Here is a 21,739-nt window from a genome sequence, read left to right on the forward strand (position 1 = left end):
CTTCACCATTATACTGTGTGACTTTGGCTAAGAGCACACAGTGGGCCTTAGTTTCTTCATCTGTAGAGTAAGGATAATGTCAGTACCTACCCTATAGGGAAGAAATAGCGGTAAACCATTTCATCGCTGGAACAGAAGCAGTGGTGGGGGCAGTGCTTGTGCTTTTAGTCATGGTACATAATAGAAGTAAGTAGACAACTAATACAAAGCAGAGAACTCTAGGTCACTATTTTGAGAAAAGAGTTTAATTATTTTCCAGCTTTCTCTACTGGTTAGCGGACGATGATAATGAAAATTTCTCTAACATTTCCCATCTTTTTTGCTTTACTCCGTTGTGTGCTAATTACAGTACCTCTTGTTTTCTTATACCTCTTATTAGGGGCCTTGTTTTGTGCTCTCTTCCAGACACAAAACAAGTAGCAGAGCGATGGTACAGCATTTGTAGACTGCAGAGAACACTTGGGCTGGGAAGGTTGAGGCCTGGGAGCTGTATCTAACTCACTTATTAACCTTGAGCAAGTTACTTAAGTTCTTTGTGTTTCTTGGTCTCTGAGTTAGAAACAACAAAAGCATACGTGAAAATGAAAGATAGGCAAGTGATATCAACATCCCTCACCAGAGTGGTGCATTTGTTACCAGTTATGAACCTACATTGCTACATCAATAGAGGAGGCTGTGCACGTGCAGGACAGGGAGACACATGGGAAGTCTCTCGATCCTTCTCGCAATTTTGCGATGAACGTAAAACTGCTCTAAAAAAATAAAGTCTTTAATAAAAATAAATAAGGAACTATGTGAAGTAAGATTATTACAGCTGCTATTTGTTATGAAGGTGGTAACAGAAATATGTGTTCCTTCTGTGTCCCTTGGAATAAATTAGAGAATTAAATCCTTTGAGATTAACCTCACTGATGATTTGATTCCAATTTAGCAATTTTTTAATAAGTATCACTGCACGACAATCTAATTGCAAAAATATGACTGTGTACTTGTTAAAAGAGCTGATTCACTCATTTATTCATTCATTCAGCATTTATTGAGCACCTACAATGAACCAATGAACCAAGCATGGTGTTGGCACTAGAGATATAGCTGCAAATAAAAGAAACAAAATCTTTGATTTCATAAAATATAGAATCTTGTGAGCTTTCATCTAGGTTATTTATTTCCCTTAAAAAAATTTTAAGGTATTTAAAATTTTTAGGATAAGTAGGATATTTTGCCCTGCTCTAGTGTCATATGTATGTACTGTTCTTGAATGTCTACGTACTGTTTAGTAACAGAGGATTGTTTATTATTATGATTCTGATATGTTAATGAAGAGGTGCTCATTTGCAAATAACTGTTTAATCTGTAATTAAAATCTGGCAGCTCTCTTAAAAATAAAGACAGTTAAAATGCATAGTCACTGGCCTGCTGTATTAAATATGCAATTGCAAGACATTAAGCAAGGCATATCCTATTTATCACTTTTAATGGATCTTTCACCCTCATCCCACTGTAAGCCCTTGATGGTATTCCTGTTATCCCACCCATATGCTTCTAAAAGCATTAACTGTTCATGGGTCTGTGCGTGCCCCAGTATAAAATCAAAATCTCTAGGGTGTTTTTGATCACATATAAGCAAGCTTAAAAAAAAAATTGTCATTACCATATCCTCATTAAGATGATGAGCCCCTGACCATATCCTGATGTTTGCTTAGCAATCTGAAATTCATGTATGCAAAAGGAATTTTTCTTATCCTTTTGAAAGAAGAATGATAAATATTTATGCACGCACAGGATCATGTTTTAGAAATGACAAGTGGCTGCTCAGGGTGGTTTTTTTGGGGGAGACGGGTTTAGGTTTTTTGTTTGTTTCCATAATTCATCTTTCCAATAGCTGCTGAGAAAATGACTTGTGGGTTTATCAATATCAGACAATTATCCTCCTTTCTTCCCATTAAATATGCTTTGTCTTACCTCTGAAATGCTTTTGAGTCATGGCTTTGAAAAGGGAGCACAAAAGTTATCTCTGCTTGGGGGTAGGATTCCCCAAGAGAGAAGACAGCTGACCTGGACTCTTTAAGGCCCGGGTCCTAAATGCCCCTGCAGCCTTCTGCCTCTGTTCTGTTTAGCAACAGTCTGTATACACTAAATAGTCCTGCATCCACGTGGTGTTACTTTCTGAAACTTATGCCTGTTCTGAAGCAGTAACTAGATGGAGCCCCAAGATAGTTTTCTACTTTAAATTTTTCTCATGACTCCTTCAATCAAGATATCCAGTAGTAACGCTGAACTCACAAATTTATTTCAGCTCACAGAGCTACCTTCTGTAGTAAATGAAGGATGCATGAAATTTGTGAATATACTCCTGGAGGTAACAGGAGTATTGTCAGCTGTAACGCCAATAGTAACTCAGCTTTTCCAGCACATATACTGACTCCCAAAAGCTAGGTCATTAATCTGAAGACAACTCAAGGTTCAAGCCAGGTAATTATTTGAATTGCTTATTTTAGACAGGTAAAGTGAATCCCCGAAATGTTACTCCCATTCATTCTCTCATTGAGCCTTACCTTTGGCAAACGTTGTTAATTCCAGGTTTTGTGTCAGCTCTGGAAGTGAAAGGAAAGAATAATAGTGATGAGACTAGTGCCAAGCTGTGCGGCAAGGGCCAGCCCCTGGCCGTGTCCAGGGGATCTGCTGCTGCTGCCACCACAACCACTGCCAGCAGAAGCTCCCTCTCCATTGTGTGCCCTTAGCCTTCACTGCAGGACACCTTGCTGGCCCTGCCTCCTCCATGGATATGTGAGCCAGAAGTAGCCTTTCCGGTTACTGATCTCAAATCCTCTCCCCATTTTTTAAGGCAAGGAAATTAAGACCCCAAAGTGAAATGATTTGTTTGGAGTCAAATAGCTAGTTAGTGACAGAGGTCAAAGTAAAGGCTTTTTGTCAGTTTGACTACTGTGGGTCTCAGCATGTTCGTCCTTTGGGTTAATCCTGTACGGAACTCTCTGCGCTTCCTGGACTTTGGTGACTGTTTCCTTTCCCATTTTAGGGAAGTCTTCAGCTATTATCTCAGGTCCTTTCTCTCTCTTTCTCTCTTCTCCTTCTGGGACCCCTATAATGCGAATGTTGGTGCATTTGATGTTCTCCCAGAGGTCTCTTAAATTGTCTTCATTTCTTTTCATTCTTTTTTCTTTATTCTGTTCCGTGGCAGTGATTTCCACCACGCTGTCTTCCAGCTCACTGATCGGTCTTTTTGCCTCATTTATTCTGCTGTTGATTGCTTCTGGTGTATTTTTCATTCCAGTTATTGTATTCTTCAGCTCTGTTTGGTTGTTCTTTATATTTTCTAACTCTGTTAAAAATTTCTTGTAATTTCTCACTCTGTGCATCCATTCTTTTCCCAAGTTCTTGCATCATCTTTATGATTATTACTCTGAATTCTTTCTTGGGTAGATTGCCTATCTCCACTTCACTTAGTTGTTCTTCTGGGGTTTTATCTTGTTCCTTCGTCTGGAGAACTAAGGGCTTCTTGACTCCCTGGTTAGTATATTTCAAGTTCTTCTCCTATTGGCTAGGATTCTGTCTTAAAAGAGAAAGAAGCTATACCAGTATACCCAGATACCTTTAAAGATGTCCAACCAATAGACTCAGACTGTGGTTACCAGAGATCTAGATACTGACTGGGAATTAAAATACCAAATTGTTGTGCTTTAAACTGTAAAGCAGGATAGACTTCATAATAATGTGTTGTATTTGCATACTACTTTCTGACAAAACTTTAAGGTGGAAATAGGCAAGAAGTTAAGAAAGAAAACAAACAAACAATGTGATGTATTAAACAGAAGTGGGAGAGAGGATTTTTAAAAATTTACTGTTCCTAAAGTGTGAAAGGTCTTGAATGTTGAGTAGTTCACCAGAGAGAGAAGGGCCTTTTAAGATTTAAATGACTTCTTAAGTTTTATTTTAACTGTGTGCTGCCACGTGCAGAATGTGTATAGCATTAAAATGTCTTCCCTCACGTCTGCTGTCTATGAGGCAAATGACCTGAATATTCTCAAGGTCTTTCAGTCCCTACAAGGTGGTGACTTTGCAGCACTGTGGACAATCCAGACGTCCTACACAGGTTCAGTAGATTTTCCCAGCTGCTTGGTGCATTGGCTCAGTTTTTGCTCTTGAGTCTCTGTAGCAATTGTAGAGGTTCCTGTCCACCCCTGTGGTCAACAGCTCTTCCTAGAGCAGCTCATAGACATGGCAGTATTTGGGTTTAAGTAGACTCTGTAATATTGTGTTTGGCAGGAGAGACCATTAAAAAAAAAATCAAAGCAGCCCTCATAACTAGATTCCTTTTTGAAATCACTTTGAAATCTACTGATCAAAAAATGTAGCTCAGAATTGGAAATTGTTAGGTTTAAATAACTGCATCCTTTTCTCTCTTCTCCCCACTCAATCCTTCCTCCAAAGTAGATTGATTTGAAAAAGTACATAGGGTTACTTGAAGCTTTCATCTTTCTTAGTGATCACCCTGGAAGAATATTTTTTTCTATTCTTGATTTAATTAGAATTTTTTATTCTTGGTTTAAATTTATACAAAAACTCCCATATGTTCACCTGCAACCTCAGTTTCCTTGTGTTGAATTTCATATATTTTCTCAGTTGTCTATAATCAAGAGGAGATGGAAAGAGAAGATAGGTCTGAACCAGACTGCTCTCATTTAAATTCCATGGTGTGTGTGTGTGTGTGTGTGTGTGTGTGTGTGTGTGTGACTGCACACTCACGCACATGAGTGTGTATACATGTGCACATGCTCAGGGCTCATTACTGATTGCAGTACATTTGGTTGAATTTCAGTTTAGCTTCATTAACTCTGAGACAGGTTAGTAATATCAAAGGGGAAAAACAGAATAACTGAAAAGAAGCAAATAGATCATTTTCTCTAAATAAAGATATTTTGGGGGGGACTTGTATTCATTTTTTAGGTCATCATTGCTTTTTCTCAATATTATATACCTATAAACAGCATAGTAGGACTTGCGTGTGCTTGAAGAAGCTATATTTTCACAGCAGGAGAGGAAAGCAGAATAAAGCATTGAGATGCAGGTGCACAGTAATACAAGTGGGCTCTTTCCCTGCAACCCTGTTGCTTGGCCAAGAAAGCAGAAGCTCTCAAGCCCAGCTCTCAGGGTCTCCCAGAGCTAAGCCAAGAAGCATGGGGATTGGGGTAGGGGGGAGCAGGAGAATTGTTATTCAGTCTTCTTTAATGAGATGTATTGCCCATTGCTGAAAGATTGTGGCAGTGTCTTTTGTTATGCTAATTAGACACCATTAGCGCTTGGCTGTCTTTGATTTCTGCTTAATCCTTTCTGTTTTCTCTGCCTCCATCCTGACTGGCAAATGGTTGAAAGATGGTAGGTGCACTGCACGTGTTATTTATCGCTCACAGCTATGCTGTGTTCTTTGGTAAGAGGGTTGGTAACAAAAGATTTATCTTACCAAAGAGGGTACATGTTTTGGGCATCCATTTTTGGCTTTTTAAAAAAATGAATTTGAGAATGGTCTGTTTCTGCCTTTTATGTCCAAACATCATTGTCTTTTATATGGTTACTTTTGCAGCCACACAAAATAAGAGATGACAGATTGGGAAATTCAGGTGGCCTCTCTTTGGTTGCCTGTAATACCCGAAAAACAACAAGCAAGTTGATCATGCCATAAGTTTTTGGAGAGGCTAGGGTCGACCAGAAAAATGGAAACAAAGTTCAAAAAGAGAAATTTAGCAGCTCAAAATTCCTGCCTTTAACAATTTATAGATATGTATGCATTCTTTCCTAAAATTAAAGCATTGCATTTACATGATTAGTGCAAATAAAGGTATTTGTGATGAGTTAAAAGTCCTTAATTAAGTATTGAAAGGGGCAATTTCTGTTACATTTTTTAAAACTACATAATAATGTTTTAGAGCAGCACCGACCATTGGAAATGAACCACAGATGTTATTTTAAATTTTCTGGTAGCTATGCTAAAAAAAAAAAAAAAAAAGTAAAAAGCAGGTGAAATTAATTTTAATATATATTTTATTTATGTTTTAAAAATATCATTTTGTTGACCAACAGCAGACTGCCATTTGTTTCTTCAGTAAAAATGGGTTTATTATGGAACCACAAAGAATCGCAGTTTGGGGTTTACAGCCACCGGTGAGCCACATGCAAGTCCCCACTCAGCAAGGAGAGCACTCTTTTAAAGAGGGGGAAGGGAAGGTAGGAGGGGTATAGTAAACAAAGAGGTCACAGGAGGAATTGAGAGGTCAGAGCACTATTGTGACTTTTCATTGGCTGAGTTCTTTTGGTCTGTCATTGGCTGAGCTCTTGCCGGGAAAGAAGAGGACGTCTTTCTTCCTCTTGGGCTCTGCAGCCCTCATAAGGCACAGTGCTTCCCCTTCTGACCCTGCAACTCTAATTTAATTGAGGTTTCTGTTTATTAATTTTTACTATTTCAACCTGCGTGTAATCAGTATAAAATTAATGAGTTACTTTACACTTTTATTTATGGTAAGGTTTTGAAATCTGGTAAGTTTTTTATACTGGTGTGTGTTTTACAGCACATCTCAATGTGGATTTGCCACATTTCAGGTGCTCCACAGCCACTTGTGGCCAGTGGCCACTGTACTGGATGGTGTAGCTTCAGATGAACTCATTAATTTACCCCATGTCTAAAAGCACGGTCAGGATAAAATCCATTTTTAAAGTAATGGATAAATATGACAAGCTGTATGACTGACCACATCACTCGATGTCTAAGGAGACTTAGATTTCTCATCTGTAAATGGAAGAGTTTGAACTAAATGATCTTTTAATTCCACCACCCACACAGCTCTGAATTCATAATTCAAAAAATTCACATTTAGAGCCTGAGTATGCTAGAACCTGTCCATCTTCTCCTATAAATTAGTATTTGAAAAGAAGCCTTCTTTCCCCACAAAGAAAATTAGAAGGTGTCCTGTGCACCACACCCACACCTTTTCTCTCCAAATGTCTGAATCTTTCTTTGAATTCTTCTGAGTCTTGTATTGTTTTGATAACGTATTTGGTAGGATAGGAGACTGAAGGTGCCTGATGCTCAGTGCTTTTGAAATGAAGGCTTTGGGCAACTGTGAGGTGAGTTGGCAAGTAATTACTGCACATTACTAGATTACATTAACACTAAATCTCTCTCTCAGACTCAGCTGACTGTCTTCCTTTCTTTTTGTAATTTGGATTACTTATTGTGTCATCAGTGAAAATTCTAAAGGCGCTTTCAACAGGGTAGTCTGTTCAGTAGTTCTAAGACATAAGATTGGTCATCTTTGTGCCTGTGTGAAAAGCTCATCAAAGAAAGTTGGCCCAGACTTTCTGAGTAATGATTGATAGGGACCAATGGGAAAAGATCAGGAAGGTAGAAGCAAATGGAGATAATTGTTCAATCTTGAAATTAAAATTTTAATAAAAAAGAGTTCCACACACATATCCCATGTTGGCCCCACTTGGTCACCCCATTAATAAGATGTCATGATAGGTATTACTGGCAACATCTGGTTTTAGGGCTTTTGATAGTTTTAAATATTGGGCACTTTCCTATACTGCCAGGGCATTGTAGAGCTTGCCTAGTGTGGGAGAGAAATAGATGTAACATACTTGTGCCAAGTCTGTGATAAGGAAAGGCAACTTGTTTGAGTTTGTTAAGAGAGTAAATCTCATGTGTTCTTATCACAGTTTTTTTTTTAATTCCATAAAAGCATTGTAGGTAACATCTTAGAATGTTCTAGAATACCAAAAATGTACAGGCAGGTCGTTAAAACAGCTGATTTTCAAATTGTTCAGTAGGCACTCAGGTACAGATCTTTAATGCTGCAAAGGGATCAGGTCAGCACTTGTCATGTAACTATTTGCTGTCAAGAATCACTTTTACCAGATCAAGAAAGCACTGTTACTCTGCTGTTATGCTGACTGTCAACCAGTGAAAGAAAACAGCTTTGTTAAGAATGGGATTTGCCTCCAACTGGGGAAGGGACTCCCTTGAATTGCTTTTCTCTCCTGGGATGGGCACATGGCCAGAAGAAAACCAGCCAGCAATTGAAGACAAAAGCACAAGTGCCATTGTTAGAAGAAATTTCATAGTCTGCTTTGATTCAGCAGAACTACCTTGGGCCTGGGCTTTGTAACTTTCATCATTGCTTTGGAGGAGGAAGGACTTTCAAAAAGCCAAATTGTTTTTTAGTTTTTCTTTTGTGTTTAGATTATTTCCAAAATGTGAAGAAGGAACAACAGAGCCACTAAAATCCTTATGGCAATTACTAGATAAACATAAATTAAACACTTGAGAAGTATGGATATTCTACCTCAAAGGAACATTCTTTCCCTTATGAACACATTTAATTCTAATAATAAATATAGCTAGAGCATATGTGTGTTTTTCACACAGAGGATAGTGTTTTTAAAAATAATTTAATAGAATGCATTTCCTGTCATTGTTTGAGTCGTACTCAAGTCCAGCCCCTTTCACAATAAACTGTCCCATCTCTTCTCTCAGGAATCCTTAAGTAGACCAGTAAACTGATGGCAAGCATTTTGAATATGATGGACTTAGAGGCTCATTACTTGTTTTCTATGCTATCATCATTTTTGACACACATTCCTGGGTCATGGCCCTACTTCATTATAGAATGGCGTTGTGGAGTAAGGTGATATTAAATTTTAATGTTATTGCTATTGTTACTGTTGACTGTTTCTCGCATAAGTATGCCTGCTTCTTTAATTCCTGCCTCTGCAGGGCCAGAAACCAGAAGTGTGCATAAACAGTCAGGAAAATTACTCTATCCCCCGGAGACCCAACATCGCATGCTCTGCCTGTTGTGGATGATGAATCAAAATGGAAAGGTTATCATTTTCATTAGCTAGGAAAGAACAAGACCATACTTTTCTCCAAGTGTAATTACAGTGGTTCACTGGCAGCATTACACTGCAGTAATTAGTCTAAAGGTGTATGTGAGGGCAGGCTTTTGCACAGACACTAGAAATATTATTTCAGAGTTTAAGGTCACAGCCTTGTGTTTAACATGTTCCAGGCAGCTTAGGGAAAAAAAAAAATCTAATTTGACTGGAGCTAAAGAAAGACATTTGACATTTCCCAGAGTCATGCATTCAGAAACCAGTCAGGTAGAAAAATTGTATTTTATTATCTACAATTTAAAAAAAGAAAAGAAAACTTAGCTGCAGAAGTAGCATGTCAGAATATTGTATAGGATACACAGAGATGAAATTCAAGTTTATTAGGAATGTGCTGTAAACAATTATGAGAGCTTTTGATATGTGTATTTTAATCTCCTTTTTTCCCCCTAAGGCAATTGGACAGAGAAAATAATTGCTAGAAACTTTTCAGGGGAAGCAAAATCATTTCTCTACCTTCATATAACTATTTTCAAGAAATAAATATTTCTCTTACACAGCTCTTCTAATGTATATCTGTCCTTTGTGAATGTTTTTTGGATACTCTGAGTAGTTATATTGAATTATTGAAATCTCTCTAATCTAACCCTTCAAGGTAGAAAGTGAATTGCAGTTATTTTCCAAAGCCACACCTCAGGGTTTCTGTTTAAGTAAAACAAAAGTGAGAAGGGGGAAAAACAAAAAACAACTGGTTAAAAGAAAAGTAAAATTTATGTAAAGTTTATACTTTAAAGCCATATGTGGGTTTAAAAGAAATTCTTTGCTTCTTCTAGTTCAAGAAGTACTTATACAAGTAGCATTTCTTACTGGGTTAAAGGTAAAGGCCCAAGTACTCTTAATGTCTTTGTTAAATTTCAGTATTATCTGCCTGTCTTGAAGTAATTCTTTTTAGCTTCTCTCTTTAAATCCTTAAAGAGCCATGCAGAATATTGTTTTAGGACAAATGGAGAAATAGAATGTGCTTGAGTGAGCATTCATTCAGCAACCAAATTCTGTTGGAAACCACTGTGTTTTCTGTGTGTTTTCTCGCCATATGGTTAGAACTGATGTTTCTCACCACTTCAGGCACTTGGGAAATTTGAAGCATAGATGTGACACAAATAACACAGCCAGCTGATTATGTAACATACTGAAAAATCTACCCCCAAATTGAATTTTTAAAAAACATTGCTTTTCGTTTGTCACAGATGTTTCTCTGCTCAAGAAAAAGCCATGCACTGCAGAATTAGAGCCATGATGTTGTACGTTTTCTGCAGCTAGCAATTAAATAGGAGACATCAAGTAGCAGGAAGGCTTCCAAGACTTCTCTCTGCCATTGAGCAAATCACTGCATCTTGCTGGACCTCAGTCTCCTCTCTGTGAAATCAGAGGTTGCTAAGCCCCCTTCAGGTTCTTACCTTCTTTGTCTGTTTAGGAGAATACAGTCTTTATTTTTTGCCTTTGTGGTTTAAAAAAAAAAGTAAGAGTTTTTCTCCTATCTTTTCAACAAAGCCTAGAATGTTCTACTACACTGCTTTCATAGCGGGGGCTGTAGTTCCCACCAGCTCTGTGAGGTCAGCAGTAATGCAGGATCCTAGCAGGCTTTTTCTGCATCTTTCCTTACTTCAGTGGCCCCATCTCTGAAATGAAGGGATGGGTTTTTACAAGACTATTTCTGTAGTTCATTTTTTATAAAATATATTTTTGAAATCAAGTTAAAATGGGCAAAATTAAGTTCTGCACGTGCTAGGAAAAGCCACTGTCTTCACTGACATCTGATGCAAAAATTGCAAAGTACATCTAGCTGGTTACAGCAGGTGCCAGGACTGACAGCCACTTTGGAAAGTCCTGACAAATATCCTGAAGGTCAGACTTTGTAAATGGAAACACTTTCCCATAGAAGTTCAGGGAATTGTATTCTCAGCCCAAGTTCTTAAACTCTCATGCTCTAGAAATTAAAGAAACATTTTAATCAACTATAAATTATATACATGTAAAGCAAAGCAGAAGGAAAAAGAGTTACAAAAAAAGGGCTTTGTGGGGAAGATTTTGACAGGATTCTTCGGGTTTAGGTCACCCATTAGCTTTATGAGAGACTTTGTAAATGTTTCTTTGGTGGGTGTTAAAATCAAGCTGTTACTTTAAGTGAAGCAAGAAAGTGGCTGTAATTTTCAGAGGGCTCTAAGCATAGATTTACTGTGAGAAAAGAGACAGCCTGGAGTACATATTTCCTTCATCTGAAACCTTGTGAGCAGACCAAATCTACCATAAATGACGACTTAGAATTTTGGAACTGAAAGGTCCTCTCAAAATCAGAATCCACTTCCTCTTCAGCCCTGCTCACCTCTCTCCACCTCCATGTCACTTCTTCCAAACTCTCATTTTTTCCCTATGAGGAAAGCAAAGGCCCAAAATGTAGCCAAATCTCTTTTATCTTAAAAATAATCTTCCCAGACCCATGTCCTCTCACTCTACTGTCCAATTCAAATATGTGGCATTTGATGGTTTTGAATAACCCTTCTTCCTCTTCCTCTCACCTAGAACTGTGCATTACTGCTTCTTACCATTCTTTCTCCCTCCAAATCACTTCCCCGTTTTGTCCTGTCCTTGAAAGTTCCAGTTATCTTGAAGTCACCCTCTGGACCCTTCTTTGGGTTTACAATTCCACTTATATCTTAATCATCCCTGCTGAACAGCCATATTGTGTGACCAGTAACAAAAGTTATGGAAACTATTATTTTCAGCCTCCTCTGCATTCTCAATGTGTGTGTGTGTGTGTGTGTGTGTATGTAGACATATATATACTATAAACTCAGGTGTTGGTTCATTTTTTGAGTTACACAAGCAATCTTGTTGTTAACTTCCTCTTCAGAGGGCTTGTCGTAAGTCAGTGATGTAACCTTGCATTCCTGTCAGAGGGTCCAGCTGTTAGCGAAGGTTCTGTCAGGGATGTTGAGTGGCCAGGGAAGCCTCCTTCTCAGCAGAATATTGAAATGTCAATGGAGAGTAGATGTTGCAGAATCTCAGAGCAGACACAATGCACACCCATCATTCTCTGTCTGCAAGACAAACTGATCCCTCTAGCGGATTAGCTCTGCCTTTAGCATAATAGAGAGCTGGGTGGTTGCAGTCCTAGTGGCCTAAGGGTAACTGTAGCCTTGTCCTTTTCCTCCAGAAGCCCTGCTTTCCTCTGAGGTGAGGACTTCCTTTCTGGATAGCAGAGGCATTCTTAGGTGAGTCAGGACGATTACCCTAAATCTTGTTATGTGGTCTCTAACCATACTGGGTTATCACAGGGGGTTGGGGAGAAAACAGTTGGAAAGTAGGGAGGTGGATCATTTAAAAAAAGGTTTGAGTCTCATATTCATGCATTTGGCCCATAAGTTTCCTCACTGTCACCAAGGCAAAGTTGCCTCTTCCAGAGTTCCAGCTGAACCCTGCCCCACCCCCACCCCCCGCCACTTCTTTAACTTCCTTGTTGTTTTTAAGATTATTTGAAACAGTTGATTCTATTAAAGGTCATATTTGATATTCACTTCATTGCAACTTCATTTTTTAAAAAAAGTACTGCATAGAGCATTTATTATTTGTTTTTCTTGGTTTTTTTAGGGGGCGGGGATAGATTGTGTCAGTTTTTGAGCAAAGTCATAGCTTGCTTACACTCATTTTTGCTCAGTAGCCTTTGGGGAGTTTTAAGAGCCTCACCAAGAGACAAAAATCCATGGTTGAGGGGACCAAAAGGGTGACTGGAGAGGTATTTGCCACTATAAAAATTACTGTCCATAGCAATCTTCCTGAATGCCTTTGGCAGATAATAGTTAAATACTCGCATATAAATAGTTTTCTGATGGTTGACCGAAAGCCCTGCCCTCTACTGTATAAACATAGCAAGTCTTTCTAGCTCCATGTGTATATACTCCTGTCATCGTTATTCTCTCCAGATAAAAAGGAATGGCCTAAAAATGATGACCACAACTGTCCACATTCATTCCAACAAGAGGAAAGAAACAGAATACGTTTTAAGTGGCTCTATAGTCTCATATTGGTAGTTTCCTGAAAACTTCATGTTAGATGAAGTGTAATTGCAGATTTCCTCAAGAACCATTGACAGATACTTACCCTAAGTTATAAGCAACTCACACTGTGAAATGTGTGCAAACATTTTAAGTTTCCTTCCAGAAGAATATACTTCAGCGAAACCCAATATTCATCAGTCTTTTTTAACAAACAGGTCCGTTAAAGCTTAAAGTAGAAGTTGGGAGAATTTTCTTTTGTTGCTGCTTTATTTTTAAAAGAGATTAATGTTGCGGGAACTTTCACTGGCTTTCAAGGAGTGAACTCAGTAAGCATTTGATAGGTATCACCCTAGAGACCTTACAGCCTTCGGCTAAGCGGGCTACATCTGAATGAGAGAGTCAAAAAGAGCAAATTATGGTGTGTTTAGGTATTGGCATTGTATAATGGACAGAAGAGTCTGGTGTTTTTGGTTTTTCTCTTTTTAATTGTTAGGTGGTCTGTTTAGTGCAGCTGTGTTTATGTTTCCTAAGTGGTAACTGCCTGAACATGGTGACAAGTCCCTACATATGAGAATAGAGGTTTCGTTTAAAAAATCTTGCCAGTGTGCTTTAACGTGAAGGGTTGTATTTATCAAGTAGCAAGAGCAAAAATGATTCTGGGCACAGTCATTCAATACAACTGGTTTGCTACATCAGACATTTTGACAGCCTTGTAAAAATAAAAAAAAAAATTGATACTTTAAATACTGCATTTCACAGTGGAATAAAGTTGAAAATGGTAGACTATTTTAGAACGGTCACATTGCTCTAACCAACGTTTTGGCTGATTTAGCTTCTTGGTTATTAAAAATGCATGCTTAGATCATAAATATAGATCCTGTAGAGAATTAACAGTCCTCCATTTTTGCTGTCTTTCTTTTAAAAAAATAAAATAAACATAGGGTCATGGCTGCAGCAAAGAAGAGACTGTTGCCCATGACAGAGAGATGTATATAATAAGTAAATAAGTGAATTAATTAGTAATTTCAGAATTGCATGCAACCTGTGAAATGTTTAGGTGCAAGGACTTAATAACTAGTTTTTAAGGCATTTTCTTTAGCGTTACATCCCTCATAACTCAAATTAATGTTTATCACCACTCTTTCATATTGCCAAAATATTTTCATGAATTTGGATTAGAAGCAGCTTGTTCTGGCTTGTTTTGCAACTTTGTTTCAAGAAACAAAGTAATATTTAGAAGATTTTTGTATGTCTTAGAAGCTTTAATTATCTAACTTTTGTTGAAGAAGGAAATAAGATCAAGTTTTGTTTCATAGTTCTGTAAGAAAATAAAATTTCATTCTACACTAATTTTATATTACTGCATAGATAATAATGTCTTTCTGGAAATTTGAATCAGTGACTCTTGTATTGGCTGTTAAGCAGCTAGCAGTCTAGAGTCTAATTTCAAGAAGCCACAACTTACTGGTCCCTAACTGTTTGGATTGGCATTTATTTTGGGTTCTCAGGTGTTTGCCCTGATCGCTCCTGTTTTTCTCCCCTTCTCTCCGCAGATTGGTGAGAGACAACAAGTGTTAGTCACAGAAGAATCTTTTGACTCCAAGTTTTATGTTGCACACAATCGATTCTATGAGCAGGTAAGAGACACTCCTATATTCTGAGAATTTCTCCAAAATGAGAAAGAGTTCTGAAAGTAAATCAGTGTAAGCAAAAGAGACTTAAAGTGGGCAGGGCAGGTGGGGGAAAGGGTAATAGAATCGTGTGGCAGGAAGGCTATTTTATAGCATCAAGCCAGCCAGGCTAACATGGGGCTTATCTTTGTGGCTTAGTCTACAAAACATTCTATACAAAGGAATAAGTGTGTTTTAGTCCCCATTCATCTTTGACCAGCCTCTGGCTTTGGGGAGCTGAAACAGGCAATTCTCACTGCCAGAATCCCCACAGCCTGGCAACGTGGAGGGGAAAGTTCTGTCCAGAAGACAGGAAGGATGTCTGTACCGGCGACATCAGCCTGGAAGGGCAGGGATTTCCTGTCCCTGTCACAGCACTCACACAGGCTTTTGGTTGGTTGGTCTGTTGGTTGGCTTTTTAGTTTTGTTTAGTTTCTTTTTTTTTCTTTTTTCTTTTTTTTTTTTTAAACTTCCACCTTGATAAAAAATGCTGGGGGCAAAGGGAAAAGAGTCTGTTCATTGGAATCAACTCAAATTGTGTGAACAACTCCAGAGACCAGGGTGAGGATGAAACCAGTTTCACTTAGAGAGTTTTCTTGGAGGCCAACTTGAAGGGCTCCCCACTCCCTGCCCATATAAGGTAGCATGCTTTGCCCCACCGGCCGCCAGACTTCCATTTCATTGTTTGGGGTTCCATTTCCCCAGGTGGTGAGGCAGTTCAAAAGCGACTGAAGAAAACAGTGGCTCCTTCAGGGGCCACTGACCCTGAGAAGGGCTAAGGAGGAGGTATAATATGCCCCTCCAGGTAGGAGACTCTCAGAGGGGCACAGGGATTTCCTGGGCCATCCCTGGATCGTATTCACTTTTCTTAATATCAAGTGGGTTCTCCTACTTTTTTGTTCCTCTCTCATCAAATGACAAGTGGAATTTTTTTCTGCCGGTTGTAGCCAGCCTGGGCAGATCAGGTGAGAGATGGGCAAGAGAAGCTGGCTGCCCGTGTTAGAAAGCACGGAAGCAGGAGGTGAAGGGCCTCCAGCAAGGATGCTCCACGTGGAATCATCTCAGACTGGGCCGTCACGGCCCAGGCTGAATGTGCCCTGGGCAGTCCCCAGTAGAGACGGCAGCGAAGGACAGATTCCCAGCACGCCACGTCTGAGCTGAGTCTCTTCTCCGTTTTCAGTCTCAGTAATTGACTCCAGAGAGCCGTTTGCCTGTTCAGGGCCTTCTGCTCAGCCCTCGGGAGGAGCTTGATTGTATTTTGGTTGCCTCTTTCCTCTCCTTTCTCTTGCCATCTGGGTTTTCGCCTCAGCAGGGAACTCTTTTCCCCTTCATTTTAAAGGCGATGGCATGCCTCATTAGCTGTTTCCTCCAATTTAAAGCAGTCGAGCTTTTTCCAATTATTAAAACCGGAGGGGGAAAAAACACTGAGCCCTTCATCAGATCAAGGCAGCAGATCAAGGAGAGTTATTTTCCCCCAGAATAGTACCAGATCTCCCCGGGATAGTTTACTCTAGAGATTTTCTTGTTTTATAAAAACCGATTTAAAAGGGCTTTCATATCCTGATACTGAAGCTCTTTTAGTTCATTTGCTAGCCATGAGTAATCCACCACCCAGCTGACCTTTTTCCTATACTTTGATGAAGCAGTGTACTCAGTGGTCATAAAAAATCAAACTCAGAAAGACCAAGATCCAGTCTTGCCTCTCGGAGAAACTGGCTATGGAACTTCTGGCTCTCATCTGATTTTTTTTTTTCTTGTCTCTACAGCCAAGCATATCAAAGATTTCATAGAAATTGTTTTTCTAAAAAAGATGACTTCCAGAAGTGAAGGTTGTATCTAGATATCAAAGTATTGCTAGATTAGAATTAGTCTATTTATTTTGGATTCTGACTTTGGCAAGTAGCTCCTGTACTGAAATAGAAGTGTGAGGGAGACATAATACACACAAACTACCTATAAGTCCTAGAGGAGGGGAAACATTTGCTCGAGGTAAACAAGTACCTTTATCAGCAATCTCTAGTGGAAAGAGACCATCTGACAGTTTCCTGTGAGCCAGCCGAAGTGCCCTTCAGAGGAGCTGGCTCTATATGGAATTTGAAACTAACAAGTACATACATTTTATACCACCGCGAAGGAAATGAACGGCAACCATCAGTTAAAGGAGTCATTTAGCTCCAAACACCAAGGTTTGGAATATTGAAAAGGTAGCTTTGAAATGTTCTTCCTCTTCCCCCAAAACAAACACACACACACACACACACACACACACACACACACACACACACACACACACACACACACACACACACACTCTCACGCACTCTCGCACACACATATGCACCCAAACATGCGAGCCTTTATTTGAAGTGGCTGCTCAAATCATAACTCTGACAGCGACCTTGGAAGGTATTAAAAGTATAAGGCTTTCATCAGTGTTGTCCCAGTTTTCTTCATTGCCTGAGACAGCCAAGAGCAGGATATCAAAGGCCTGTCCAAGAGTGCCTGGCTGATGCCTGGGGCGGTGGGGGGGAGGTTCCCAGGCCTGTCTCCCATGTGCCTTAGGACCACAGGCGTCCTGCAGGGAGAGAGCGCTGTCTGTAGCCCCCTGCCCCTCCCAGAAATGCCTTCCCTTCTTGCTGGATCTCCAGATCCTTGAGCATCTGGAAGATACAGCCCACTTAGGGTGAGTTCCCCGAAGAGAAAAAGGACATTCAGGGACAAGTGAGGAAATCTGAATAAAGTACGGACTGTGGTTAATAGTAGCGCATCAGTATTGGCTCGTGAATTGTGACACACCTGTCACACCAACATAAGATGTTAAGAAGAGGGGAGCTGTGTCTGGGGTACACGAGCTCTCTGTGCTATCTTAGTAATTCTGTAAGTCTAAAACTATTCTAAACTCAAATTGTATTTTTAAAAATTAAGCCTTCTATAATTTTTTTAAGGTTTTAGTGCCAAAGAGCCCCACATTCATGGGGAAAATGGTCGAAGTGGACATTTATGAATCAGGAAAACATTTTATGAAAGGGGAGCCAGTTTCAGAGGCCGAAGTATACACGCCATCCATCAGCAAACCCTTAGCGAAAGGAGAAGTCTCAGGTTTAACAGAGGTGAGTAAAAGATGCGCCCCCTCTGCCCTGCTGGTAAAACAGCAGCTGTGGAAGCATAGTGATTTCTGACCATGTTTCTGTTATAGTTCCCTTTTCATGTATGCATGAGGCTTTAATCCTTTCTGACAGATTGAAATCTGAATTAGAAGGATGCATTTTTGCTGATGCCTATAAGCTTTGCTTCTCTGCCTGTGAAGGAAATAAGCTGTTTCTGCTTCTAGGCGAGAAAGAGAGGGCAAAAGCCAGTATTTTCAGGTGAAAGATTTAATAGCGAAGATGACCTGCTCCCGTGTGTTTCTGTGTCGGTCGATCCTGAGTGGAAGAGGGTAGGGAAGGGATCATTTTTGTGCTTTGCAAAGCTGTTGATAATATAGTAAAGACCTACATACAGTTAAACAGGCATTCAGCCATGTCAGTATATGTGGGTATGGTGCCTTTCTCTAGGGGGTTGCCTGAATATCTGCTATAGTCATGTGGAGTGAAAATTAAACATTTTTTTCTTTCTATAAAAAAGTAACCTGACCCCTATTTTATACCTTGGTAAATATGGCTGTTTGCCAAGCTCTCTCTTACATTTCATTGAGCTACAGCTGTAAAAGCTGATGGAGTGTGAAATGAAAATGTGTATCACATTTCTAAGCATCATTTGATGTCCTTTCTTCAACACAATTGTTAAGTGCTCCAAAAAAAAGTATATAGCGATGACTTAACATTCGGAAAAATGATGATATTTATTTGGCTATGTAATTCCAAATTTGTTTTAATATATGATTATCTTTTCCCTCAGAAGAAATGTCAAGGGCATGTTGATTAAGCTTTAGGAATAGTGACAAAGAGGCTCATATTATCTATATTCTCGCTTATTGTGGTGATAGACTGTGGAATCCAAACGTGAGTGACACCTCACATGAGCTTGACAAGGACACGTGAAGAATCTGTGTGCACAGCCATCTGACTGATAACGGAATGACTAGGTCAGCCTTTGTCAAAACCCCGCCAAGTGTGTCATCCTGCTCAACCAGGAGTGAACTCTCACACTTGATAAGCATCACCATTAATGTTTGCTGTTGTTTAGAAAAAAAAAGATCATACTTCATCCTTGGGGGTTTGGATGGATGGCCAGGAAGGAACAGTGTAATCCAGCGTTTAAATTATATTGCTAGAGAGTCGGCTTTTGATATGTTAACTAATACTTCAGAAATTTTTAAAGGAAGTGGCTTTAAAAAAAAAATTCTGTTTTTCCTCGCGGTATGTTTTACAATGTTGATTTTAAATTGCCATAGTGAAAAGGATTTTACAACAAATGGCAGTGGTGGGCAAATTGTTATTTCAGAGACCCTGCCCGCCTTAATTCCTTCATGTATGTCTATTGAAAAGAGTGGTGTTTTAAAACATCACATTAACAATACACAAGTAAGGAAAAGCAGAACCCTTTCATTGGTTCCTTAGCTGTAGTACTACTTTCTAAAGGGGCAGCCCCATTTAAATTCCATGGGGCAGCCTTTTCTATTCTCCTCCGCCTTCCTCCAGCCTGGGAAATGGTGTCATCCGTTCTCCCACCAGCCCTCCTCTGAGCCAGGATGACCCAAAAGCCCTACATGAGATGAGGATAAAGGTCATTTGATTGCTGGCCCTTCTGGGCCTCTAGGAATTATAGTTTGATCGCACGCATAAGGCCAAAGGGTTAGGAATATTGATTTGGGCATTTACATTAAGGGAAATATCAGGCAGGTCCTTTATCACCATTTGTGACTTCATGTAAATTAACGAACATAGCTTTACGCTTCATTATTTGTCTGCTTTTAAAGATATGCCAGACTCGGGGTCAAAAAGCCATCTTTAATGATTTTGTCCTGGTGTTACAGATGTTTTTGCTGATGTTATGAACCAAAACAAATTCAGCAGGAGGAGAACAGCTTCCATTTTTATAGAATTTAGAAGTAGATGATAGAGGTTATAATCCTGTCTTAGACATCCGGAGCTCTTTGAGTACTAATAAAGGGGCTAGAACTCTTCAGTGAGAAAAAATGAGCTTCATGCTGTGGATGAAGTGTGACCCTGGGAGCAGATAGACCTGAGTTTGCATCTGGACTTGCCAAGTTACCCTAGACCTGTGACTCCTCTGAGCTTTGGTTTAGTCTATTAGATGGGAATAATAATGTCTATTTCATAGGGTTGTTGAAAGGAATATATTCAATAGTGTATGTGAACCACCAAACTATTCTTGGGATGTAGTAAATAGTTACTAAGCGGTTATTTTCCCTTTCCGCCAAATCTAGCTGCTCTAGAGAGAGCAGCCTCTGAAGATGACCGTGGTACTAACAACTTCCTCTCGCGAATTATTTAGCTGTGATCATACCGTGCACATTGCACTGGAGTGGGGAGTGAATTTCTCTATTAGGATAATCTACTCAGTGCCAGAGAAACCAATCCTATCAGAACTTCTATCTTCTTATATCTTCTAGGCTTTTTCTGAGTTTTTCTAGAGTAATAACCTCCTCCTACACACTTTGTAAAGAAATCTAGAAAGACCAAAGCAGCCAAACCAAAATATTGTATTAAAAAATTATTTTCCATAGTAAATGTATGTCCTTAATTGAGAATTTTGTGATTATTCTTTAAGTGTTTAGCCCTGTGCTACTTTGGACTTACTTTGTCGCACTTTAGGCACTGTTGACCTCTTCTGATAAAACTGGTGAGAGGTACAACAGACTGGGGGAGAGGGAGAAGCGCAGGCTGGGTGGGAGTTAGGAGATCTGGATGATAGGATTCTGGCATTTGCAGTAACAGACTCTGTGACCTTGTGTATATCACTTAGGTTCCCTGGACCTCGGTTGTTTCTAAGACTCTGTGATTGAAATATTTCATTTGACGAAAATGGATTGAATGCCTACCCTGTGGCAGGACTTTGAATTCTATAAATATCAATAGAAATCAGGCCTTGTTGTTTTCAAATAATGATAGTTACATAAATGCCCATAACATGGTGGGAAAGGAAAGCTATAGTAAAGTCAAAAGGTTACTGTCCTCTCAGAAATTATATTCTGATAAAAACAGCATATAGTAATATCTTTTTATGGTTGTTACTGTTCGTCTTTTCAGTTTGGTTAGAGGAATGGAAGAAGAGAAGAAGGGGAGAATAGGACAGAGAGACAAAGTTAGTCTGATTATTTTTAGGGAAGATTGGAGCCAAAATGCCACCTCTAACCTAATAGGAAGCATTTTTGAATAAGTACCATTTAAGGGTAATTAATTTCAGAAGAAAGTTATGTAATAATTATCCAATGGAAGGCATCATAGAGTTCAAAGGGATAAATATAAATCAAAGAAAGCATAGATCATGCACTTTTCTGTGGAAACTGTCAGGGGACTCTGTTCTTAGGAGGAAGCAGGGGGACACATACCTTTTCATAGATGTTCCAGGACAGTGATTCTCAAGTGTGGTCCCCAGACTCACAGTATTAGCGATATATGGAAACTTGTGAAAATGCAAATTCTTGGGCCCCAACCCAGACCTGAACCAGAAATTCGGCGAAAGGGACCCAGTAATCTGTTTTTTAACGAGTTCCCCAGCTAATACTGATGCAGGCTGAAGTTTGAGATCCCCTCTTCCAGCAAGCGAATTCTCAAATGGGGAGGAGTGTTTGATATTTATAAAAGCAGTTTGTTTAATGAAAGGGACCAAAAGAATAGTAACTTTGGGAAAAACAGTTTTAAGATGTTAAGAGCATGATATTTTTACCATCTTCTCTCAGGGAACCTAAATTTGTGGTAAATACCCAATTTAATGTGATGATCTTTTTATACAGTTGACATTTCCTTGGAAAATTGCTATGCTGTTCAGGCATTCCATCTGAAGAAAATCTTTGGGTAAACAGGGTAACCTAGTGTCACCTGAACCAAAATCCATGACTATTTGATGGTATGAAAAATCATCCAAGAGCCATCATCACAAAGCGGGATCAAAGAGCTGTTCTAACTCTATTATAGAAAATTTCAA

At 39.3% G+C, this 21,739-nt stretch overlaps 1 protein-coding gene across 14 annotated transcripts in view; it reads left to right on the top strand.

The window, feature by feature from the left end:
* The window catches only part of CDKAL1 (CDK5 regulatory subunit associated protein 1 like 1), a 623,539-nt gene that overhangs the window by 575,329 nt on the left and 26,471 nt on the right, over positions 1-21,739 (top strand). For all 14 annotated transcript variants that reach the window (XM_057700490.1, XM_057700500.1, XM_057700489.1 and 11 more), the window contains 2 exons: positions 14,513-14,596; positions 17,575-17,739. In XM_057700490.1, coding sequence (XP_057556473.1) covers positions 14,513-14,596; positions 17,575-17,739 — 249 coding nt within the window. The remainder of the gene's footprint in view (positions 1-14,512; positions 14,597-17,574; positions 17,740-21,739) is intronic.

The sequence above is a fragment of the Hippopotamus amphibius genome, chromosome 11 (genome assembly GCF_030028045.1).
Source record: "Hippopotamus amphibius kiboko isolate mHipAmp2 chromosome 11, mHipAmp2.hap2, whole genome shotgun sequence".
Taxonomy (NCBI): Eukaryota; Metazoa; Chordata; class Mammalia; order Artiodactyla; family Hippopotamidae; genus Hippopotamus; species Hippopotamus amphibius.